Consider the following 26,792-nt stretch of genomic DNA (forward strand, 5'->3'; position numbering starts at 1 on the left):
TAATTTCTGGCAAAATGAAAACACTTGCTTAGACATGTAATCAAAATCATGCTACAATAAAATGTACCCCTCACAGCAAACAATTACATCAATAGAGCTGTCAGCGAAGTGAGGGAGTCTCACATGAATCACTCGCAGAGCTTAAGTTCACAGACAAAACTCAGTGATACTCCATTGTGACACAAGATGTTGTGAGGAATGGCATTTTGATTCGGCTGTGCAGCACATTTATATTTCTGATAAGATTGTATCCACGGAGTGTGTTTCTGTACCCCTGAAATGATGCTGGTCTCCAGGGAAACTATATGGGTTTTTCAAGATAAAATGATCAAACTGCTCCAACCACGACAGATGCTACATGCTAATGCTATTAGCCAATTCGTTCTTAAAGGGCTCATTAGCAAATGACTTCCAGGTTGTTGTAAGTAAAGGAATATTTTTAATAAAAGTTTACTTTACCAAACGTTTCTATATTATATGATATCAATAGCTGTTTGAATTTTCCTCTGTTCTCTGTCGCATGTTGCAGCTCCTTGTGGTGGTGCTATTTACAAACTTTACTTTACCATTACTCTTTCCTAATGTGACCTATCTCTCATAGGAACAGCTACAGCTATAGACAAATATAGTATGTTAATAAAACTGTATTTCTTTATATCTGTTAGTTAATGCTAAATGGTAAAAAGCTCTAAACAAATGCACTATACTGCTCAGCACCAAACATCAACAGATGTAGTAGCAACAGATAGTTGGAAATGTTGCAGCTAAAAAGACAGATATTTCACCTACGAGTTGTTTAAGACTCAAACAGAGATACAATTAGAATGGCTATTAGGCTTAACATTACTAGACACACACATTTAAATGGATGCTTATAGGCTACTTGATCTGTAATTGGGATAATGGCTGCCAACACATGAAATATATCCGCTTCAAAAGGTGATCTTGGGTGTTAAGCTTTTACCACTGCCTGTGGGTGGCCAAAAAAACTGAATCTATGCAGCTCTAGGGCAATTTGCTCTAAATTTGCATTCATATATAATGGATAATGAACTTCAGAGACAGTATGAATGCATGTAAGGTCTACTGGATGATGCAGGTGGAGAAAATGGTATCTCAGGTCCTTTTACCTTACTGCTGAAGCGCAATTTGCAGTAATTCTGAATTGTAGCTCTCATGAATGTCCAGAGATAATGCAGCAGTTGGGGAAAAACATTTGATACATTATCAGCTTTTAATGGAGAATACATTTGCTGAAAATGTGTCCTAAAATGACACTTTTAAATTATACATGAGAGCATTTAAAAGCAGCTAATGTCAGAAAGGAACCTTGCTGTGAACACTATGAAACAGCATTATGAAACAGGCTGCACCAAATGTGTAGGCAATGTCAAAGAGGTAGAAGCAATAGCACCCACTTCCTCTATTGAAATACACATAATGATATTCAGTGAAATGTGCAGCTTTTCACAAAACACAGAAAACTCTGCATTTCATTATCAGGGTGGGGACTTTCCTCTGCCTTTGCCCTGACACACTTTGTTGCTAAATTGGACAGAAAGACAACGTTATGCAACTGTCTACCTTTGTACTGTAAATCTCGCCCAAGTTTTTGAGATGGGAGTAAAGGATGACACATGGGGTTGGCGAAGCTTGCTGGCAAAGAGGAAAACACTACAGCAGAGAAGCAGACGCACTGCAGCCTGCTGGGAAAGCTCTGGAAAACTAACGCCAGTTAAAAACATCTGGGCCACGAGAGAACGGATGACCTCTTACTAGAAACATGCACTGGGCTAGAAACATGTTATTTCTCCTTCACTCCGGCTCAGATGCTGTGAAATGGATCTGTGGTGACGATGCCACAAGAAATGGCACAATCTTGCACAGTGATCAGAAGAGATTTAAGTACGTGGCAATGTCATTAATCACTGGGTTTAAAGTGGATCTGTGAGAACATATTTCACTGTGCTATTATTGGCAGTGTCGCTATTTCATCCACAATTCAGCGCCATTATTCCACCACCTACTGTGAATCTTTTCCATGTTTCGTTCAAAGAAATCCCCCTGTCACATAGCATTTTGTCTCTGCTCTGAAACATGATTTTCAGGCCTCTTCTGCAGAGAGCAGCTGCAGTGCTCCTGCTCCCATCAACCATCCACTGAGCTGCAAACTCCACAGGGCCACGCCTGCCAGGGCTGAAAATGTCGCCGAAGCAAATGTACCGCGACACACATATCATGCATGCCCAAACACAGAGTACACACACTCAAACACACGCCAAAGCATATCACACATGCCCAGTTCAAGCCTGCAGCAGCGTATAGCGCATTCAGTGTCATCTTTCAAATTACTTCCTAAAGCACTAATATGCAATTTTTACTCAGTTGGTTGATTTTCAGCTCTAGGACTTGTCAATCATCCTGATGAGCTGTCTGCCTTAAAACAGCCCCTCGCCCGAGGCTGTAGTAACCGTAAAGCTGCCGCAGACGATCAAAGAGCAGATGGCGAACACAACCAATCCGCAATTGAAGAAAAAGAAAATGTCTGCGGTGTTTTTGAACAGGTCTTGTAGTTGCATAAACAACCTTAACAGTCGAAAAAGCTATTTCAAGTAAACACGGAGGGTTAAGGATGTATCACTCAGTGTCAAAGACAGCCATGTGTGCTGATTTATTTTAAAGTAAATGTTGCATAATGTAGCTTGAAATAGCTTCATGATTTTTTTTTTAAATGGGTTCTTTAAATGTAAGTCTAGTTTCCTAAAATGTGTAGGAGTTTTTCTAAACCTCCTTTAATGTTTTTCTCTTTCTTTGTTTTGAAGCTTTCATATACGCTTTTTATTTCTTTAACGACGTTTCAGAGGAGTTGGACCATTAAGAGCAATTCAAAAGCTCATTTTAAAGCTTGATGGTAAATAAAGTATAACTTTTAAATTGTTAATTTGATTTGTTGGCCTTCTGAGAAAACGCATCAAGATTCAGTTACCGTAACAATGTAAGTAAATCAATTTTTCCCTTCACCCTGATCTCTGTCTGTGGGTGTCTCCTTTCATTCCTCTGTCTGTCTTTGATTCGCACTGAAGTGTCAGAGGAAACGTCGGCAGCGTGTCGACAGCCGAGGGAGTATAAGCAGGTCATTTGCTGAATACTATCTGACAGCCCACAGAAGGCCTGTCCGTCTCAAAGTTCAGCACGGCAGCCGCCGCTGACGCCCTGCCCCACTCAGCGCTGCCAGATAATGTGACAGGACAAGACAGTGATGAGCTGAGATGGTCGTCGAGACCGGCTGACGACTGATAAAAAGGGACGAAAACACACACTGAGTGCTATCTGTTTTGGTCGCACAAGGCTTTTGTATGCCAGCCGTCCCTGGTATCGGCTCGTGTGTGACAGAAGGAGCTGGTGTGAAACAAACAAGCTGGCTTCAAAATACACAAACAAAGGCTCAAATAATCAATTATGTGACATTTTGGTTTAAATCCTCTGTCCGAATGATTTCTGGGGAGATTACAATCTCTTTGACGGAGCATTATTGCTGCCCTACAGCATGAACGTGTTAATTCACCTGCATCATGTATGAAGTCTGTTTTCTATTACGTGATGTGTTTGTGAAAGCATGTTAATGACTCTTTACAGAAAGTCGTACTCCGTAGTTCACAAAATCTTTTTTTTACTACCAAAAAAGCGACATATAAGAGAACCTGCTTCACACCAGGCAATAACAATCACTTAGTTATTAATTATTGATGCTGTTATGGTTTGTTTGTCAGTACAAAACAATCTGCATTTGGTTAATCATCTAATAAGCAACACACAAAATGGGGGTTTCCCATCAACAGTATAACCCAAAGTTTTTCATTATGCATGTAACTGTATATGCATAATTTATTTGGTCGAACAAATTACACATCAGAATATCTTGGAGGTGTAAACAGGCTGTCCACAAACAACTGAAGGTAATACAGCTCATGTTTTGGATAGAAAAAGAAACATCTCACGCTTGGAAATATATTATCACAAAAGGACTTGAAAATCTTTTTATACATATATTGCTTTTATGTTTATTTAAAACAAATCTGTTTAGTCTCGTTCCTTTGTGAATGCACCAACGTCAGGATTTTCTTTGTGATTTACAAATGATTTGAAAAGCTCTTGTTAAATACACCCGCTGATCTAATAATTAATCTGCCATATATGTCTATGCAAATCATTTAGAAACCATGGTAACAGAGCGGGGTTTTTGTAATCAATCAGTCAAACTGAGTCTGCAGCGCTTGTATCCGTGTACTTCACTTCATTAACTCCATTAAAAAGTATGTGACATAGCGATCCCACAGTAATACCCTGTGGATCATGGCTGTTCAAGGCTCCTTTTCATTAATCCCAACATGTGGTCGATTTCCCGTCTAATCATTTTAATAATGTTCATAATGAGTTGTTTTTCTTACTCATGTATATACATATTAAAAGCATTAAAGTGCAGCATAACCTGCACTCAGTCATCGAACTTAGATTTTCCCACACGAGTCCTGATGATCATGGCAATAAATGCAATCCTGTCTGTATGACTTCATGTGTACTCCTCTTCATTTGCAAAGAAAAGTCTGTGTGAACACGAAGCTGGAAGAATAAACCGACTGTTGGTGTCAAAACAGATAACATTTATGTAATACATAGCCGTGGTGGTTAAAAGAAACAAATGTTGACGGCAGGTAGGAGAAGGAGTATAAACCACATGCTCAGATGTCAAATTCTATCACTTCATAGCCCGATTTTCCACCTGAATGCTTCTCAAAAGAGGTTACAGGGACAATGCTCAGTATTCATGTGACCCTATCAGGAGATATGAAAACAGGTAGCTTTAGGTGCTTTCATTTTTGGGTTAGGTGGGTACAGTCTCATTTTGAAGAACAGAGAGACTATTCTAGGTTAATTTGTTTTCAAGGGAACACTGAGAATCTTCAGATGGTGCAACATGATCAAGCAGCCAGATCAGAAACAACTAGATTTGACTCCCATCTATACATTTTGCTAATAGTTTTGACTGAATTTAATCTGTCAAAAATATTTAGCTTTCCTGAAGCAAAAATAAAATTCCCTACCTGATTTACAGTAAACAGTGTCATTGTAATGGGCTCTTCAATGCCAGGGGCAGAACAGTCATCTTTCAGAAACGAAATGTAACTCACTGTAATTTATGTACAGCATAACCCACATTATCAAAATGCCCTAGAAATCACTTTTGTAATACTATGTTGAACTTCTACTTAGAATGTGTAGAAAGTAGTAGAAGTAGTACAAAAACCAGAAAACATGAGCCTAAACCAAATATAAAAGCCAGCTGCAAAACCTTCATTTCAAATAATAGGTCTTTTATTTGCAGCAGTGGCAATTTGAAACACCTTTTTATGAGTTCTTGAAAAAGTGTATGTCATAGTATTCAGCTTAAGTGTATAGAGTCGCTGGATAGCACATACCTGTCCAACAGACCCCATGTGTTTTGATCTACTATATACAATGTAGTCTATATTTAAATATATGTATGACAGAAGAATGGAGTGTTTATACTGGGTGTTCTCTTCCCATGCTCCAGAGGTGCTGAAGAATCTTTTCTGCATTAGCTACAAGGTCTTTAAAATATACATTTATATCTAGTAAAACACATATAGAAAGAGCGAATGAGCGGCCAATGAGGGCTCCACTGGTGAGGTCTAAATGCTCTGTTCACAGCCGTCAGCCTCACTTACTATTAACTAAAGTGGGATGAATGACCTGTCAAATGTAATCCTCCCCCCTATGTGTCTCCCAATTACCTCCGCCGCCTGACCCAGTGCGTTAGTTCATCATCAGTCGATGTCGTGGATTGTTGCCACACGGGATGGACTTTAAGAATTAGCAAGTCAAATCCGAGGGGGGGATTTCATTGGCTTGTAATGAGCGAGAAGAGGCTCTTAAGGTGTTCGCACAAAAACAGAGAACATTAGGATATGTGAGGAAAATGAGCAGGGAGGGTCCAACAAGATATTAAGCCAATAAAATGTAGTGTTAACTCTGAACTGTGCTCTTTAAAAAGGTTAAAAAAAAACAGCGCTAAATAACTAATGCCTAATACATGACTGAAACCCGAAAACTAAAAGAAATGTACAGAAAGAATATCAAACTAATAAAAAGTAAACTCATAACAATATAGATAACAGTGTTAGCTGAATAATCTAAATGCAGTATACAGACGTTTTTGCCCTTTTCATCTCCATACTTGATTTATTTGGAAAACGAATTCTAAAGAGTGCAATTAGGTGCAGTAATGGGTGTAATGAGTCTAACAGGCAAACACACAAGGACTGAAACAGTGATAGACAGGAAGGCAAACGCAAGAGATTTCTTTGTTGAGCGCTTCACTGGATAGGAAAATGTGTCTGTGCTTTGAATGAAATCCATCAAATCTGCTTTCTGTCTTCAAACCCTCTTCTATATTTCATCGATTCTAACTGAGTTACCAAAGATCTATTTAATCTTCCTCAAACTTTGAAGCAAAAGTCTGTTTCCACTAAATAATTAAACTTGTTTATCTGCCTTTTCTCCTCAGCTGGAAATACATTTGTTTAGCATTACATTCAAGCACGTAGTGTAGGAACATTTTTGTTAAAATGTAGTGTTTCTGTCCAATTACAGAATAATGAGGAGCCAGGAACTATATACATTTCACAAGTCTCATTGTTTATTTTCAAGTCAGGTTGCCTAGTAGAGAAAAGGAGTGCCAAAAGAAGCAGAGACACAGACACACAAATAAAGGTGCTGCATGGGCCAAATGGATTGTCTGTTGTAAGGAAGGTTGAACATTGGTCTTTATCTGCTTTCACTGGCTATTTCTTGTTGTTTTTTTATCTCTATGAATATGTGTTCCACCCTCGAACACTCAACCCTCTCCCCCTCTCCAGACACCACTTCTTGTTTGTCTCCTCATTTTCGATTGCTTTCACAATTTACTGAAACCCTGACCCTTTATGTCCCTCCTTCCTCTGCTTTCTTTGCACGTGCTCTCTCAAACACGTGGTGTTTTTTTCACCAGGTATGAATGTTCCCTCCGGATTTTCCCATTGCTCTTCACCGCTGACCCCTCTCACACAACTGGGCCCTATCAGGATGAAATATTGAACTAGGAGAGCTCCCCCAAGGCATTTGGCAGTCTCACAGTCTCTTTCCCTGTTCAGCAGAGATAAAAGATAACAATATAACCCTCTGGCCCCCTCTGCACCAGGTCCTCCTGCAACGTTAAGGAATTACAATCAGCACCGCTGTTATGCTGCTAAAACTGGCTACAATGCTTCCACATACACGGTTTAAAGTAAATATTCATACCACTTTGATTTAAATAAAGGCTTTTCTTTTTGGCCGATAAGTCTTGCCTGTCCACTGAAACAAAGCTTTGCTCTGCTATCCTAAAACATCCAGGGTCAGATAAAACCAGAATAAATGCTGCATAAAACCAGCATTTGGTTGTACAATGTTACTTTACAAGTTCAAGAGAGCTGTTCTTTGAACAAAGGAGAAGATTTTTTTTTGTCACAGCAACCTGAATGAATGCAGTTTGGTTTAAAGAAAAGCGTCATCTTTTCTGCAGCATTGGACTGCATAGAGCATGTCATTTTTTATACTACAATAGAAACAGCCTATTATAACGGATGCGTGTGTGTTATCTGTAATTGGGGGGATTTGATAGTGATGACATTGCAGCCAATAGTAAAAGGAACATCTATAAAAATGATTTGTTTAGTATCCATCACCTACCGCTGTAGGAATCTCCAGGACAGTAAGATGTAAGATTGCAGCGAAACAAAAGTAAAAAAACGATATACATGGGTACAAATATATAATGTCTATGAATAAAAGTTAGTTTATAAAAAAGATCACGTGATTTAAACATGTGTTTTTACTAGTTTAAGTTTTGAAAAAGTGTAATGTCAGGACATTAAAAGTGTGTTTTGCACGTGAATCCTCTTCCTTGCAGTTAAACTCCAGCGGATGGAGTTTGAGTGTGTTTTTGGTAAATTCCCTCACAGGCTAATTTATAATCTATCATTCTATCAAAGTGATCCAGCTACACCCACAGGATGGAGGAGAGTGTCTCACTCATGACAGGGTTCAATACAAACTAAGATTAAACGATTTATCTTCTCATAATATTCCACCATGAATATCAAACAAGGCTGATACCGTGGTAATGAGAGAGGAGCCAGAGGAGTGTGGCCATCTATTGGATTTTCAAAAATCAATGCCCTTGGATAGAAAAATGCATGAGCCACCTGCAGACACTGGATCTGAACAATGCAACAGACTCCCTGCGACTTTCCAGAACCTGCGGGTCATCATGTTTTCTAATCCTGCTTTCATTGAAGTTAGTATTATAATATATACCTAATGCAGGAACAGTTTGCTGAGCCAGCATGCTCTTTATCAACACTCCCTGATTTTCATTTATTTAGTTTTACATATTTATGCATACTATCTGCTAGAGTAAAGCCTAAAGAGCATTCGCACATATGAAATCCACTTGAGGGGCCCCCCTTCTGGTTGTGTGTGCTCCTCAAAGTGCAACACAAGGACATTTATTACATTTTCTCAACATAGATTTCCCAAGGCAAAGCAAGGAATTCAAACTGACTTTCAGCCCAGTTTCCTCAACTCCAAAGCGGCTTCTACCTTCCTAACAGGACGTTGCAGCAGAAATGATTTATGGTTGACCCTTGTTTGAGTTCTCTGAGCACACAGGGGACAGATTTATGTATGCTCATGAAGAAAAAATGCTACTCGTGAGAAAAATAGGTGAAAATAGCTTTACAGAGGGGAAGTATCACTGAAGACAAGCAGGGTGTGTCCACAGACCTCATATGACTGTGTCAGCCCCAGGCCGCCTCATCAAAACAATGATTTAGTCCTGAGAGTATGTCACTCTCATAAATCCTTGGGTCAACCCTGTCTCCGTGCAAAAAGACACAGTTGAATTCTCCCTCTGGGACCGGTGTGCTTTTCATTATGGGAACAATGGCGTTGCAGGTGCAAACTCCTTGCACTCACGCTCCAGCTGGTTTTGTTTTGACAATAAAACACAGTACAACGTGAGGCCAACCCTGACACACGCACACAAAGTTAAGTAGATAACTGAGGGACGGATGTCAGAGAATATGCTCAGCTCTGGGAAAGTCACACAGCTGTCTTTAAAGGTAATAGCACACAGTTTTCATGTGTTGGCAATGTGAACATTGTTATAGTTTCACTGATATAAACATTTCTTTCAGGCAGAAACAACCTCCGGATGAGTTAAGCCTCAATGGGCAAAAACAAACCACAAATTTTCTGTCTAAGTAGCGTCAGACCTCCAGTGAGACGGGCCGTTAACGTGAGAGAGAAGAAAATAACAATATGAAGCTGAACTACTCTTCCTGTAAACATCCAAATTGAACCCAGCCATAATATCACAATGTCATCGATGGCAATAATTTCCCATCACTTTTGGCTAGTGAGCTTTTCAAGGATTAGGATTTTCAAGAACAATCCTTATTCAGAGTTTGAATCAAAGAGTGATGTTCAGTAGTGTCAAGTAAATATTACTTTTGATCTTGCCAATTGTTGAGTTTCAGGTTTTTCTTGTGAAATAAAGCCTTTAGATGTGAAGGAAGCAAAGTTTTCTGCAAAATTAAGGGAACGACTTTCACTCGTGGAGCAGATTTACATAATTCTCATAATTTCTTTAATCCTCTGCCCTTTTGTGTTTTCGTATGAAAGGTAAAAACATTTTGACATCTGACAGTAAAGTGTACTTAACTGTGGACTACAGTAATGTTTTTCTAATGTGACTTCTATTTAATTGCATCCTCTTAGCAGGGGTTTAACCACAATTGGCCCTAAACTTAATAAACTCTGGCTATTTTTAATGTCCATTTGCCTTCAGATCATCTTTAAATTAACTACAGGTGGCAGTTCCTATAAACCTCAAACTGTGTGCATGTTGTCTCAGTCCCCTGCTTTTAATGTTGTTTACAGAAATCTAAGTAATTTGTTGTGCTCATTATTCTCTCACAGACTTAAAATCAAACAAACTGCTGCTTTTAACGGCTAAATGAATTCTTACATTTTTAAATTGAGTAGTTTTCCAGTTTTAGGATGACCAGATGGGGATTTAAAGCTGACATATTTTTGTTATCGTCTCAAAGAACCCCAAGCACATGGCAAATAAGCAAAAACAGATTGCTTCTGTCTTCCATTCCTCTCCTACACCCAAGCCTCTGATGTGCAGACTATGTGCACTAAAACACAGGAGAGAAACAAATATACATCACTGTCCTTCAAACCTGTGTTCATCCGTTATCACACTGTGGTTGACATTTCAGAGAATTTAAAAAAACACCCAGAGGAGTTTTAAAGTTGCTATCCTGTTCACGGTGTGGAGTACCAGTAGGTCACAGAGACAAGGATGAGATACTGGACTATAGCATCGACACAACCCGCCTGGGAAGCTGGCTCTAAGCTCCTCCATAAAAAATCATCTTGAGCTCCCCACTATTATCTCTGCATTCCACCGGAGAGACTGCGGAGAGCTGGCAGCTATCCAGAGAGAGTGAAATATTATCGTGGGAGAACACATAAAGACGAGCTCCGCCAACATAAAGCTTCCACTCAGTTCAGGGGGTTAAAAAGCCCCAGAGCATAGGCTAAATGATAAGGGCCGCTGCGCTGCACATTAGACAGATATTCACTCCACTACACTCCAGCAGGTGTGAGTCGCTGGAGGGAAGGCAGCCGGCACCGTGGTGGTCCCGCTCGCTCTCTAGCTTTGATCATTTACCGTTGTTCGGTGGCCTAGCAGGCTTCCCACTGGGATACATTTTATTGAGTCCCTCAGATGTTTATGGGACATGTGTGAATCAAATGAGAGTATGCAAAACAGCCTTGATTCGTCCTCTGTTCTTTTTAATTTTATCTTCATATACAGCAGGATTGGATTGATCATTCTTCATTTGAAAGTCAACTAAATATAAAAAGCTGAAAGGAAGGAGGAGCTGCTGGTTCATTAAGTAGTTTTACTATGCTGGATCGTTGTGATAATACCATAGGTTTAGAAGGTAACAGATAATCATTTTTTGACAAAATTGTAAGACAAAATAAGGTTGAATTGATATTATTGCCTGCAGTTTTAATCAATTAAACTCTAGGTGTTATGGCTAGGAGTGTTGTCAACAGCACAAAAAAACCCAGCAAGATTACCCTTCATTGGGAGTAGGAATCTCTGTAATGCAATAATGTTTAGGGCTTTGAAATCAATCATAGGGCAGAAAGGTGTTAAAATGCTTCAAAAAGCCGAGAGAAGCAGCCGAGTCGAATGATAATTCATCACTTCAAATGTTCACATTACACATTGTCAATATAAGTATATACATCTCAAATGCATGATAAACTGTTTTTCGTCACTTCCTTTTTGGCCCTTTGTTATTTGGCCATCCCCTAATACTACAATACAGATAAGCCTCAGCTTCTGTTGCTATGAAGAGCTTTGGACACAGGTGCAGATCAAATTTCATGCTGAAAAACTCACCAACTGTTTCTTTTCTGACCCGTAAAACAAGGTTAATCTCACCTACAGAGCTCAACTGTTTCTTCAAACAGCCATCAATGAGCACATCATCTGACTGACAGTAAACACATCGGGGACTTGATTCTTGGAAGTGTTCGACTGTCATCTTACATCGAACCATGGAAAAAACGACTGGGATATTTACTTCTAGTGCCGTGAACGCACAACAGGATTCCTCTGAATTCACTGCGTCCTGTGCTTTGTCGAAAAGCACATTACAGCCATTGATGCTAATATTGACTTAGCAAGGGTGGGTACACATTTAAAAGGACTGTGATGCTGTCGTTGGTGCACACGGAGGCCTCTGTCATTGCTGCTGCGGGACTACAAAGCAATTTCCCAGCGTTCAGATCTGCGCGTGGAATCGATAAATCACATTCCTGATTACTCTGCAGGGGGAAATGGAGGTTGTATTGTTTCTTCAAGACAAATGTAAGCTCCGGGCAAGATAGATCTTATTTTCAGAGCCAAAGAAAGACACACACACGCACACACTCACACAAACACACCTCGATCACTCTGTTAAACTGAAAACTAGTTTTGCCCCTTCCACTTTTCCCTTTCATTACACTCCAAAACTCACTCGTTTCTGTTGAGCTCTCCCTCCTTTCCCCCACTTTTTCTTCTCTGGTTTGCTCCATTTCTTTCGGGGTGGCAATTTCAATAACTCTTCAACGATTGAATCAATTGAAAGTTGCAGAGCAATACAAAAAGTTCTTCAAAGCTCTCTTTCTGTTTCTTTCTCCCTGGAATGGCCTCTTTGCTGTTAGTAACTATATGGTATCCTCAAAACGTTGAGTTTCAAATCAGGTCAACAGCAACACATCCTGACACAGTATACAGTATGTTTAGGTTCCCAGGTATCAGACACAGGGGCTTGTTTAGAGAACATATTATTCCAATGTAATTCATACAGTAAATGTATTTTGTGCCTTGTGATTTTGTGACATGTCTCCATGCTTTAATGTTCAAAAAGCTCTTTATTTTTCTCATACTGCCTGTGCTGCAGCACCCCTTTTCACCCTCTGTCTGAACCAGAGCCTGAGTCTGCTCTGATTGGTGAGCTGGCCGGCTCTTTTGTGATTGATCATCCTCTTAGAGATGTCCTGCCCCTTAACCTATCACATGCAATGTGTTGGAACGCTAGCCAATAGAAGCGCAAGTGTTACATAGTGATGTCATTATGGTACAGAAGTAAACAAAAGAGTCCATTTGAGGGGTTTCAGGCAGGGGGGGGGTGGCTGTGTGGGAAGGCTAGTTTAAAGGTTTCAATAGGAGTGAAGCATGTTTGTTAGGTGCTGTTGAATTGCTGAACTCCTCAAGTTTGCAGTCCGTGCACTATGTGTTATTGTACAAGCGCCATAAATGCCTGAAGTTGAAAAGATTTATGATGAGAAAAGGATCAATTGTGTAGACTGTTGCTGGATACCCACAGCTATATGGCTAAACAAAATGGTATTTACCATGATCAAATAAAAACAAACAGTAGTCCTTGAGGTACTGTGGTACTTGAGATTTCATTCATTTGAAGTGCTCATTAAGCTATCAGTCACTTCATGTTCTTCTGTCAAGCTAACACCCTGTCATTTGGAGGTTGCCTTGACATTTTATTTGATAATGCTCTCTGATCTGCCAGCGTTCAATATCAGAAAAAGGCAAAGAGGTTTGCCTCGTGTTTTCAACCTGCAAAACTCATTCTCACATCTTCAGTTTGGTATTCTGATTTCGGCGTTCAATTTTGATGATTAACTTCAACGCTTCCACTCCGGTTGCAGGACTAATTGCTCATTATAGGTTTAGAAAATAGATTGAATTTTTAACAGCAGGGAAGTAATACGTTGTGACAGGTTGGGCATCATTTTTTGTTTTTCGCTGCTCTAAATCTTCCTGATCATATGAAAACAAATGAGGGATGTAATGTTAGACCGAGCCCAGAAAATTCTGATTGCTCCGGACATGTTTGTTTAATTGCATCAAGATCTGTCACTGATATATGTATCTACATGACAAGCCGAGGTGCTGCCAAAAATGAATATGAGGCTTTTGACTCTGATGTGTCCAACTAGGGCGTACATATTGATTAGAGTCTCCACAATGGAATTTTATATTACACTGACATGCACACTTTCACATTGATATTTTATGTTTGATTATAATTATTGATGCATTAGAGTGTTGGCCAAGCTGGTTAAGGTGCAGCTAGTTTGAATGACTTTTAATGACTAATGTCTTATCTAAGAGTTGATTATATTTAACATCCCTAATCCAAATTAGTAAAGTAACTAAAGGTATTAAATACATGTAGTGGATTAATGTTCACGATTTGCCTCTTGAATGAAGTGGAGTAGAAGAACAAAGTAGTAAACATACTTAGTTAGCTCATACCTCTGGGCTGGATTTGCACACACACACCTGTCTGTAAGGTCTCACAGATGGCGATGCAAATCAGAGCAAGAACAAGCCTCAAGGTCATGAGACGAGTCTGCAGAGTTTAGGGAATGGCGACAATGAACAGATCTAAAGGAGGCTGCAAAGAAAATACTGCATAAAACATTCTGTTAGCCCAGCCTATTTAATTCCTATCTGGAGGAAGTTTGGAACAATCAGGACTCTTCCTAGAGTGGAACTAACCAGGGAGACGGGCCGCTGTAAGAGCGGTGACCAAGATCCAAACGGATTCTCAGACCGTGAGAAACAACATTATCTGGTCTGATGATCCAATATTGAACATTTTGGCCTCAATTTTAAGCGTCCTGTCTGGGTTAAACAAGGCACTGCACCCGATAGTGAAGCATAGTGATGGCAACATTTACGTCTGTAACCTTATTGTAACATACCAATGTTAAGCCAAACTATGATCTTTATTTCCAAACCTCACCAATTAGTCTAATTGCCATTTTGTTTTGCTTGGTTTTGTTTTACAACTTAACCAACCGTTTAAAACTGCAACCGTAATCCGGGATAGTTTATAGTTATAGTTTCATGCTTTTTTTAATATCAAAAAGCATGAAACTATATTATAACAATTTCGGAAGAGAATATGACAAATTAAAATAACCCATCTTTTAAAAACAGACTTTATGAAATCAGTCAGGAGCTCTTGTGTTAGGCCTGAGGAAACAGGAGTGGAAATAAAGAAGCTCATAAACCGCTCCACACCTGGTAGTAAAAGCACAACCACCACAAGACAACACTCAATCTTCCTCTCTTTTATGAACTACAAAATAACTTTGTTTGTCTGAGAGCTCCTCTCAAACTGGAGCCTCCAGAAAGACCTTTTTACTCCCGTGTGTCTCCGAGCACATGTAGTTACATGCATGAAGGGTTTTCTTATGTGTTGAAACCACATTTTTCTGTTACATTTCCTTGAATTAAGAGGCCCGCCAGGGACAAAAGAAAGAGGGAGTGAGAACATGCAGTTGGATAACAAACATCATTTCTTTCCCTCCGGCAAAAGACTTCCTTGAAGTGTCAGTCACTGCGTCCAGAGCAAGATTGCACAAAACCTCAACAAGAGACTCTGCTATTAGTCCCATTTCATGCAGGTGTGGACACGCTTTTAGGATTCTGTATTTTTCTTTTGCACCACAAGTGAAAAATACATCCAATAATGTGTGTTCCCGGGATGAAGTGTGCTGTTATTGTGTTAATGGAAGAACTGTCATCATATATAGGATTATTTCATGTTTTTCTTTATAAGAGAGTGTAAATGTTTATTGAGCCCTGGAGGCACATAAGCATATCTGACCTCATCTCCAGTAGATATATAAGAGCGTGCCATCAGTGGGAGTTCAGATGGAAACTAGCTTCAGCTTCATCCGGAAATTACAAAGTCTGCTGCAGTCAATCGAACAGCTGTTTGGTTTCTGTGCGCAATTACAATCAGAGATCTGCATCTTTTGCTCCTGAAGCCATGTTACCCATATGTGGGGGCAGAGAGCACATTTTTAGTTAAAGTTCAGAAAGTTGTTTGCGTACTTTACTCATGAAGTTTTGTAGTACTTCCATTTGGCCTGCTACATTTTAGTTGGAAACAAAAGTTGCATTTAATGGTATAAACCCTAAAAATATCACTAAAATGTTTGCTTTTATGTTGCTTTTTTCTTCCATTCTTTCATTCTCTCTTCACGTGTTGATTTCCTTCAATCCTTATTTCAGTTTTTCTCAGATGTTTAACTTCCTGGCTTTCTTTTCTTATATTTGTCCCTATTTATTATGTTCTTCAATAGATCTGAAACTACGAAATCCTTGCAGATTCACTAGGGATGCACCGATACATCGGTGAGACATCGGCTGATGTTAGTCCTATTTACCACCATCGACACATCGGTAAAATAAGGTGACATCACTGATGGTAGTCGCCGATGTTTATGTTTTGCTACGTGACCGGGAGAAGTCACATTAGCGTCGTTGTTTTTAAATCTGACGGACCAAATCTGAAGTCAGGGCATCATTTTAAAGGAGTAGAACAGTGACTGTAGGTCTGCCGTAACTTTAAGGTCATTCGGAGGGGGGGGGGGCGTCGTCTCCTCTCCTCTGTGAGGAGCTGCTGCTGCACGGTGTGCATGCTGCAGGACTTCTGCCCCGTGTACCGGGTGTCTGGAGGATCGGTAAATTAAATCCATTCTTCAGTGTTCTTGGGAGGCTGTCGTATATATTTGTGACTTTGTTATACTTGCTGCTACTCCCGTTAACTTCCACAAACTTACTGTGGCTCGCTCAACCTCTCACTCGAGCTTACACATGCACACAGGTATCCCCCACTCTCTCTCTTAAAGGGATAGGCCGCCTTAGTCTGCATTGTGCTACTATTACAGTTTATATAGTAAAACATCGGCCATCGGCATCGGCACATTTTTTATTCTTAACATCGGTATCGGCCGACATTTTTGCAATCGGTGCATCCCTAGTTTTCACTTTTTCACTTTCATTTCAGGTACAAGATGTTGCTACTTTGTTTGCTTAACTCAACTCAATATTTGAGTCAAGGAGTTTTCCCCTGTGGCACTGATTTGACATCTCAGCTCTTGGTGTTATAAGATTTGTAAAACATATTTTCCCACCCAGAAAGTCACACATACCACAAAAAGAGACACGACCTACAATCTTCCAAACTGGCTCCTTGCTTGTTCCCTTAAAACCAAACTTACACTGGTTTTAAAAGTGCTGAAAAAGTGGAAGCATGCAGAGCGGAAACCAATAACTTACGTGTGAAACCAGATTCTAGTGACAACTCATGCTTTTAAAACGGATTGTAAATAAATCAGGAGCTGTGAGAAAAGTTTGAGGAAAGACAAAAAGGAAAACAGAGAGAGGATGAGAGAGGAACCCGCTGTGTGTCTGTGCGACAGAGAATGAGAGGTGATTACTTTGTGTTAATCTAGTATCAGCTTTCCACCACTTGGAGGCTTCCCAGTGTATTACTCATTATCTGAAGACAAGTCTATTAAATACAGATTAGACAAGGCGAGAAAGGGGACCAGTGTTCCTGAAATTTCACACGAAACATCTATCATCCCAAGGGTTATCTGGGGTTCTTGCCTTGATGTCCTCACTGTTGTCTTTGTTCCTTCATGTGTGTTTTTCTCCTCACTCTTATCCAGCTGTGGTCCATATTTCAACCAGTCCTTCCAACAGATTTTAAATTGAGCTATCCTTGTAATTCAAAAGAAGACACTGAAAAAAGCTTTTAGACTTTGATCTGTCAGGGTTTTTCTTTTTACCAAGAGTCGTCGCTTTTTTTTTTGATGACCTTGTAGATATGAGCTCCACATGGCCACAAAGTTCCTCATAATTACTTTCTTGCTTTTAAAAGAAGAATCAATAGATCCATATGAGTGTACACATGAATCCTGGTACAGTAATTGCATAGCTGATGAGTGGTCCATTTAAAAAGGTAGTGCCTCAACAATTGCAAATCCAATAAGGTCTGTGCAGCCACATGCTACCGTTGCGTTTCAGAAAGCTGTTAACATCAATTCTGGAGAAATGGTCGATTATAGAGTTTGTCTCCATGCCTGTTTAAAAACACTGACCTTTAAGGAAGTATTTTAAATCTTTAAACAAGATGCATCCTTTTCCACGTCAGCTTAACAACATAGAAAGAGTATACCATTAATATTGTAACATCAACAATGAATCATTTCAGGACGGAATCGATATATTGTGCTCAAGGCCACAACTCGATATTACCAGACTACTTTTTCTATTAATCCATTTCTTAGTATTTTCGTAGTGTAAAATGTCGGAAAATACTAAGAAATGGCCATCCTGATTTTCCTGAAACGGCTTGTTCAAATCTGAATGAAAATTGGTTTACTACCACAGAAGCTATGAAGGTTTGGTTTCCTTGCTTTAAATTTAAATTGCAATTATTCAGTTATCGTTTAAAATAATTGCTTATTGTCATTTATTTCCAAACTGAGATTGGTGCAACATTTACAAACGTTCGTCGCTCTCAGAATGTCTCACAGAGATTCACTATAATGTTACCTTAGTCGTCGCTCTGGCACCTACTGCACATTTAAAATAAATATGTTAGACTAAATTAGATTGCCAACTGGCTTTCAGCATTTTCTATTGTAAAATATATTGCTGTGGTTTAAAAATAATAACAGATGTGAAGATAAATAAAGAGATGAGTTGTATTTGGCAGCCATACTCCTTATAATATAAATAACTGGCTCTCTATTAATGAGTTTTGGTCTTGGAGCCTAAAGACAGAGCTGTCAATACAGCTCCAAGATAAGGTTGAATATTCAAACTGGCAGGAGACTAAGTGCACATTTTCCACAAATATGTTTCTATTTTCTTTTCTATTAAATTATTTGAAATGATATGTTTCCCATATTTAAAAAAAACACAGTAAAGCTCGGCGACTCCTTCAAATTGCAACCTTTGCAACAAAACTCTGATCTCAGATGGAAATGTACTCCTCAAAAGTGGATAGTCAGAACCATTGCAAATATTCATTTTATGATTTTCTTTAAAGTCTTGCATTAAAGCTTTCAAAGCATCTATAATTAGATGTACCCAGGATAACCTAAGAGTGCATTTTATTTAAAAAAAAAAGAGATGCATGAACTTGACTAAATGAGGTTGAGGAAGGTCAGATTACGATGCCCCGAAGCTAAAAGCTGCTCTTTGTGTGCAGCTCTGAATCAGTGATAAGCATTTTAAATAAAGACGACTCCAATATGAATATTTCAGAGATATATCAGAAATAGATGTAAAATCCTGAACATATAGCAGCAGCAGATCATGTGACAAATGCTGGATAAAGAGGAGACTCACCGCATTGAATCCTTGGAAGAGGCTGACCGCTGTGGCCGTGTCCAATGGAAACGGGAGGAACTGCTTCATGCGTGAGGTCTGGACGCCAGGCAAGGCGGGACGCATCAGGGTGGGCATGAGGCCATTTTGACATGTGTTACCTGTAGGAGGCAGAGCAAAGGCAACATATTGAACTGCAGATGGCAGCAGGGAAACAAAGCTGAGTCAAAATCTCCAAGTGAACCGTCAGAGTGTTTGTTTAGTCTGTGAAACAATGCGTTTCTGCACTGTGTAACATGTTATCTGTTTTACTCAAACATTCAAGTATTTAACACCTGTGCTAACAAGGCCGCCAATGCATGCGTTCCTTACACTGGTTCCAGAGATTTGATTTATATTAATGCCAGGAGTAAAAACAACTTTTCAGATTTTCTACAGTGGGTTTAACCTCAGCTGAAGGCATGGAAATCCCCAAAATCTCCAATTTGGATGGTTTTTAAAGCATCCAGACTGGAAAAACCTTGAATCTCACTCCTTTTCGAGGATTTCCATCATTTAAAAGCCATCACTTTATAACACGTTTTTTATTATTCTATCATAAATTCTTTCATTTTTGGGTATATCTTGGCTTTTTCCTCTATTTTATAATGTATTTGACAAAATAATATCAACTCAAGATCTACGTTTTCTGAGCTTTCCAAGGCTATAAAAGTCTGAGTTGAAGCTTCAAAATAACTTGTGGACGGACCTGGGGTTGAGACCAACCAAGGTCAAGAATGAATTACCATGCCTAAATAAACAAATTGAGATTTGTGCATTCTTTTTTCAGCAATTTTGTATAGTTTTATTTCAAAATATCAGTATATGATTACGTAAATGTCTTTCTTTCTTTACACACTCTGGTCAAGTGGTTTGACAAAAGGACAAATTAATGTCAATATTGTACGTTTTTCAGATTTTCTCAACTACAGTACATCTCAGCTAATATTACAGTATTTGTACATTTTGAAGTTGCAACGTTTTTCAACTCTTTAACACGACAATTAGGAGAATGGTCTCCATTGGCTCAAAGATTGTGTCTGTGATAAATTGACTTAAGACTGAAGATTTCTGGATTTAGTTTCTTCTTTAAAATCACAGTCAGACCCACATAATGCACTGGGAATAAACTGTAGATGCAGATGATAACTATGTGACACTGCGATGATGTTAATCTCTTCAAAACAGATGTTCTCATTCTGACTTGTCCCCACAAAGAGCCGATGTGGAATGACTGTAGCAGGCACAGTTTGTCTTCTGAGATGAGTTAATTGCAAAGCAGGCCAGGCCTTTACATATCTAGGAAAAACAAAGTAAATACTTCACTTTTATTGTCATGTGAGTGCGCCACGCCAGCAGAGCGCTTTAAAACGGCCAATTGGAAACAGCACAGGGCTGATTTCAATAGTACAGGATAAAAAAAAAGGCAAAGGAAGCCGTCATAGCCCGCCAAAACATTAGGAATTAAAGAAGCCATTTCACGAAGCTGTAATGAGAACCAGAGGGATGATTTTTTTACTGCTGCACATTTAACAACAGTGGAACTCTGGGCCAGCATGGCTCTAAAGCGCTGGCAGATACTGTATCAAACCTCCGTCTTGAGACAAATAAAAACACGGTTTGCCACGTTTTGGTCCCCAGGCTGTGGTAAGGGGTAAATAAAAGTCATAAACACAGGAGGAGAAAAGGGAGAAACCACAGACTGTCTCCCACTCCAGTCGCGGAGCGCTGCCATCTGTTGGAAAAAGAACACATGCCGTCTCTCATGTGGAGGCACGTCTTCGTCCCAACTTTAGCAAAGCATGTCGTTCTGTACGGATCATCCAACCATGCTATCTCTCGACATGCCGGCCTGACGTCAACCCACAGGCACGCCTCACCACCCACCAGCCAAATCCACCACTAACGGCCTGACAGTCAAAACAGGCCGTTCAAACACACCAGAGCTGATGTGAAGGATTAGTCTGCAGCAAGATGAAGACTGACAAACTGAAATGTACGATAGGGTCATGTTTGGTTTGCTGAGTGATAGGATATGAAATATGATGTGTCATAACGACTGGAGTCCTTCATGATAAAACATCACACAGAGATTATTAGTTTCACATTAGAGTCTTAAAAGTTTTGTATTGACACTGTCGCTGCTTGAAGAACTAGCCTATTGAGAGCCTACAACAATAAGCTTCAATTCACATTCACCCTATACGAATATTCATCTTGCATTTAAAATCTCACTTCTTTAAAAGGAACATAGATAGAAGTTCATGGAGCGTTCTGTACCATGATACTTTTTTCTTTTTAATGTTGCACCTGGGTAAGAAGAACTATTGAAACTACTTTTTTTATCATGTGTAGTTAGATTTTTAACAACACATCACATTTTCTATGTTTATCATATGTTTTGAATAAAAACATATTCTACAACCATGCTGGGAACAGATGTGTTTCTTGCACAATCCAGCATATATACTAATCCTGCGGGTAGTATTTCCCGCAAGCGATACGCACTTCATCCATCTACAGTGACTAAATGTGTGGTTCTAAGAGCCTTCAAGAGCACACGTGGGCACTGAAGATGTTAATTAGCATTAAATTATTAGCAGGGGTGGGAAACCAAATTGAGGACAGACTGACATTTTGATGAAAATCGATTCAATACTTGTTGAGATATTTCAGTCTGGACTAAAGATGTGAACCCACTGACCCACATGATCCTAAAAAGGTTGATTAAAAAAAAGGACTCACACTAAATCCTCACTAGAAGGCTTCACTTTTTGTGCACCAAAGAAGGAATTGACCATTGCCATCCATAGAGACACGATGCTGCATGGCCAAACAGCGAGGTTTGTAAAGGAACTAGTTTCTATAAATGTCAAATGTAATTACGTTTTAAAGTATTGAAGGTTGGTGAAGGAGAAGTATACTACAGTTGTAAAATGAGGTGAGTGTTTGTGTAATGCTTATTCTTCACTGAATTTAACCTTTTTCACCTTATATACCATCATCCCCCCCGTTTGAGGTAAGATAAGGCAAACTGATTTTCTGTTGTCTGCTTTTGTCAAGGATAACACGCAACAATCACAATTCAGGAAAAACATGCCTGAACATAAAGTCACATTCCAGCCTGCAGCAGCGAAGTGTTTCAACGCTCTCAACTTGATCAGCTGTCATCACCGGCAAATGTGTAAAAAAAAAGAAAAAGAGGCAGAGCAGAAAAATGAGCACTGGCTGCTTAACCCTGAATCAGACATTTGATCTCCACACAGACTTCAAGATGCTTGAGCTATGCAGAAAAATCCTGTTGCAGCAGGCTCTGGCACAGAAGCACAGATGGCAACTGTTAGTATCACTTTGTTAGAGATGTCAATATTTGACTTGAGTTTGGCTTAATATTTTAGTTCTGTGTACTGCTTCTAAATTTTGACTCTGTCGACAGACTGCAGGGCCCGTGTGGCCTGAGTCTCAACGGGATGCGCGGTCATCTACTTCACATGGAGAATGGCTCGGGAGAGTGAAAGGTCAGCAGGCGACAATCATTAAAATAACTGAAGACTGTCTGAGCAGCCAGGGAGTTAAGACCAAAATAAAATGTGGAAAAATAAATCACAGTTTTGTCTTATGCCTGGTCTTATATTCTGGACATTCATCAATATCTAAGCAATCAAAACAAGTTCAAGCCAAACAAATAGAGATTATAAATTAAAATGTAATTTCCCCATCTGTACAATCTCTCCCAACACTAATTTATTTACATAGTGAATGAATTCCCCAATCTGAGGGACAATTTCTCACTGTGAGCTTCTCATGAAGCAGGAGGTATGTGTGGGTAAAAGGGAAATTTGAGGTTGCGAAATGTTTGTCTATGTAAAAATGTAGCCACAGATTTATTTAAGGCCACACAGAAAGCAGCTAAGAGTGGTTACTGTACAATATATCTACTCTTCTCAAAAAGAAAACCTAAAACCAACAAACACCAGGAATTCCAATAAAAAATGTACCATAAAAATGTGATTTAACTCAAAGTGTGCTTCAGAAAGAATCAGCTGCTGGGTGCCTTTTAACCACATAACCCCTCCTCTCGGTGAATGAATGATCATTTAATTGCACGTGAATTAATTGTATTAAAATAATAGAAGTCTCAAAATTAGCTTTTGCACACAACTTAACTGTTTGGTTTAGTGCGATCTTGTCTGCATCAATTCCATAGACCACGGACAGCTGTTTTTTTAGCAAAAAAGCCCTAAAGCTACTCCAGGCCCCCTGTCCAGCTGTCAATGTATGGGGACTAGCTTATAAACATTTGGCAACTAAAGAGGTAAATCAAGAGCTAGAAGGAAAGTGAATTCCACGTACAGTCTTCACATCACTCTAAATTAAAAGGTAATGTCGCCTGATGTTTGCTGGATGTGTAAACAATTTGCTAACATATTATCCATATCAAATTTATAAGGCATAAATATATGAAACTTGTGTTTTCCAGCTTCTCTCAGAGTAGCCAAACAAAACAAAGTAATGCAGCTTTAAAAGCTCTTATCATGACAGATGATATTATGCTTTAGGGGTGCATACTCTTAAAAACAATTTTACCAGTTGACACAAACTGAACCTAGGGCTTTTTAGGATTGCTTTTTCAGCCGGCTTTGCCTTGAAGTGTAATGATGCAAAACTAAGATGAAATCTGACTTCCCGAAAAATTTGAAACAGATCAAAATTGATGAAAGTTTTTTACCCAGTAGCCTTTGTTTATCCATTCACTTTGAGGCTGTGTTTAATGATGCAGTTTATACAGTCTAAGACATTACGAGCAGTTCATTGGACGGGACGTGTATACTGTATATCGGGTATGTTTCCGACTCTCTGGCTGTCCTCTGCATTGCCCTTCCTGAAAGATTCCCTTATCTGGGCTGAAGCGCTTTTACTCCTGCGGCATTATGTCGAGAGAGGGGGAGAGTTAAAATGATGTCTGGAGGACGCCGTCTGGCATTAATAATTAATCATCTTGCTCCGCTCTCCTCCACCATCCGCCTCCTTTTACTGTCCTGAACCTGGCTGCTCCCCCGATAAGATCTGTCCAGAGAGACTGAGAGTCCACGCCGCCAGAGAGATTCCAAATAAAAAGCTTGCTCTGGCACATAATTCCTTCTTTCCCTCAGCAAACATAAATCCAATTATTAGATAAATCTGAATTTCACTGAAAGTAATTTGTATGCTGATGACGCTTCAGATGTGATTAACACCTTTGTGTTTTCTTGGAGTGTGCTGATTGTATTCTGTGGCCCTTAACATGCTCTGAGATCAGTACCAAGCTTCAAGCGAGGAGGATAAGATCATTTCACCCCTATTACATCGAACAAAGTGAGCACAAAGGGTAGATTTAAAGCATTCTTATTTATTTTTTTGCTTTAAAGTTAAACTTTCACTTATTTTCCAATTAACCTTTACAGGATAAACTCTGTGTTCGTAAGAAATCCCATAAATCTCACAAGCGTGTGGCATACAGCATGCATTTGGCTCAGGAGGTACATAACTCCTCTCCAGATTAGCATACCGTAGCTTTTCCTGCTGAAGCTCACTAATAAACACAGCTGTCTCTGAATCAGATCCAAAAATCACTTGCCATGTGCGCTGTAATCTGAGGTTAACCAAAAAGATGTTTACGTGCCATTTAACGCCGACCACAAAGCCAGACGCACTGGATAGTTTTCCTCCGGGCCCTCAACGCAACAACACTAATAGCTTGTATGATTGCACCACCAACTAAAGACCTATTAGCCTGCTGGGTTATGGCTCTTTTACGGCCTCCTTTTGATGTATGCAAGAGGAGCATTTTCTTTGATCTGATTATATTCTTGTCCAATTTGGCATCTTGGTTTAAAGAGGTCAAGAGTCTCATGATATATCACCCGATAATAATTACTTTAACAAAAAACGTGTTCCAATTAGCTAGCAGCAATGCAGAGTTGCTGAACAAGCAGTGTTATTAATCTTTCAACAGATACCATCTATTTTCTCTCTGGAGTGCAGTGCGGTTGTGCACTAAGGATTCATAAATGTTAAAGCAATGCAGTTCCTGTACACAAACACAGTGACCTTTACTCCTCTTGTTGTTTCGCTCCACATTGAGCCCTGAAGATAAGGTGGTTTACGGTTCTTTGTCAGACAATACATGCATGAAAAGAAACATCACAAACTCCTTTGATTTCAGGTTAAAAGGAGACATAGTCCAAAACCATCCATTCAACCTGACCTGCTTCCCCTCTTTGTTTTCAAGAAGCTGCACACCTGACTGACGTCGGCGGTCGATCTCAAAGAGCTGAAGCTGTCTCTGCACCTGACAGCTTATTCATTTATAAGCCACCACCACCCGCACCCCCCCACCCCCCTCCTTCTCTGTGTATGGCATAACAAGAGAAAATCCTTCTCGCTCTTACAAGCCACAGTCTGTAACTTCAGATCACTTTAATCCCCAGGATAAAAAAAAAATAGTTTTTCATTTAACAAATCACCCACCTCAGAACTCCGGATCCCTGTGTAATTATTCCTCATATGTGACTGTAAGCCAGCCTTGAGAAGAGCACTTGACGAGGAGCCACTCGCGCATTAAGTCTCCCTAAGCCTCTTCCAGTCTCCTCCATAAAAAAAAACTAATGGAAGGGGCCTTCCTCTGATTTCTGTAAATATCCTACACAGAACATCAAGTGGCCCCCAGTGCTGCCATCTCTGATCTTACTTGATTTCTTACGAACAGTCAGCTGGTCACAATGAAATCCAAAGCTTGTAATCTCAGCAGCAACACCACCTGGGACTTAGTCCAATAAACCACAACATGAGTAATACAAAGGGGGTTACCTGAGAAGCAGGTTCATTCAACAGTTTTGGGATTCCTCAGTGTGCAACTTCACTGTAACAGCACCCGGCTCCCCCATACATCTTTTTTAGTTTCAAGAACAAGATACAGGCGGTCTGGAACCCATTTACATCTAGGAGAGGGGGAGTGTGCACTTATACTGTGCATTTGACTGTGATGAAACACATGCAGTGAACACACACACAAAATAAAAAACAGAATCTCCCTAGTGGGTAACTTCACACTGTTTCTTCCTTTAATGTAATCCAGCGCTTCTCCTGTTCGTGCTCTCAGTAACCAGAACAAGTAAAAACAAACACTCCTTGGATGAAAGAATCTGCGGACACACACAAGGATGAAATTATGCGTTTGAAAACATATAAATAAAAACTCACCAAAAAACATGCTGCTCTCCATGACTCCTCAGGCTTGGGGATGTGCTGTATTTCCTCTCTGGTGCCCTGCCAGTGTGTGTGTGTCCATGGAAAGCAGCCTGGGCATGTCTCATACACTCCTCAGGGGTGTGTGTGTCTGTGCATGTGTGTTCAATCCAACTGCAGCGTCAATGGCCAGCCTGCATGCTGCACTCTGCATGCCGCTGTCTGTGGACCTCCGTATCTGCCTCTCTCTCTCCTCGCTCTGGTCCTCCTTTGCCTGTCTCGTCCCCTCCCCTCCTCTTTAGCTCCCCCTCCTTCTCTGTCTTCCCCCTCTTCTGTCTTCCTTCTCCTCCTCCTCCTCCTCTCTGGCCCCTCCACACACTGGATCCCTTCGCTTCTTTCTTCTCTCTCTCTCCGAGGTGTCTATCTACATTTTCCAGCAACAGCCTCTTCTCCACAATCGCCTATCTCTCCCTCTCTCTCTAGGTGTCTCATCTTTGTTTTATGTGTCAACCAAGCCTCTCTCTCTTACTCTCACTTTCCCCTGTCTCTACTCTATTTGATCCTATTCTCCTTTCCCTGCTTCCATCTCTGGCGTGCTCCTCTTTTCTTTATTCTGACTGTTCCT

General features: G+C 39.9%; 1 protein-coding gene across 2 annotated transcripts in view; it reads right to left on the minus strand.

Moving 5' to 3' along the window:
• Positions 1-26,458, minus strand: part of znf385d (zinc finger protein 385D) — a 61,524-nt gene extending 35,066 nt beyond the window's left edge. For both annotated transcript variants that reach the window (XM_063877984.1, XM_063877978.1), the window contains exons 1-2: positions 26,183-26,458; positions 18,923-19,062 (exon numbers count right to left, since the gene is read on the minus strand). In XM_063877984.1, coding sequence (XP_063734054.1) covers positions 18,923-19,062; positions 26,183-26,204 — 162 coding nt within the window. In that variant the 5' untranslated portion in view covers positions 26,205-26,458. The remainder of the gene's footprint in view (positions 1-18,922; positions 19,063-26,182) is intronic.
• Between the last annotated feature and the right edge of the window lie 334 nt (positions 26,459-26,792).

The sequence above is a fragment of the Eleginops maclovinus genome, chromosome 3 (genome assembly GCF_036324505.1).
Source record: "Eleginops maclovinus isolate JMC-PN-2008 ecotype Puerto Natales chromosome 3, JC_Emac_rtc_rv5, whole genome shotgun sequence".
NCBI classification, from domain to species: Eukaryota; Metazoa; Chordata; class Actinopteri; order Perciformes; family Eleginopidae; genus Eleginops; species Eleginops maclovinus.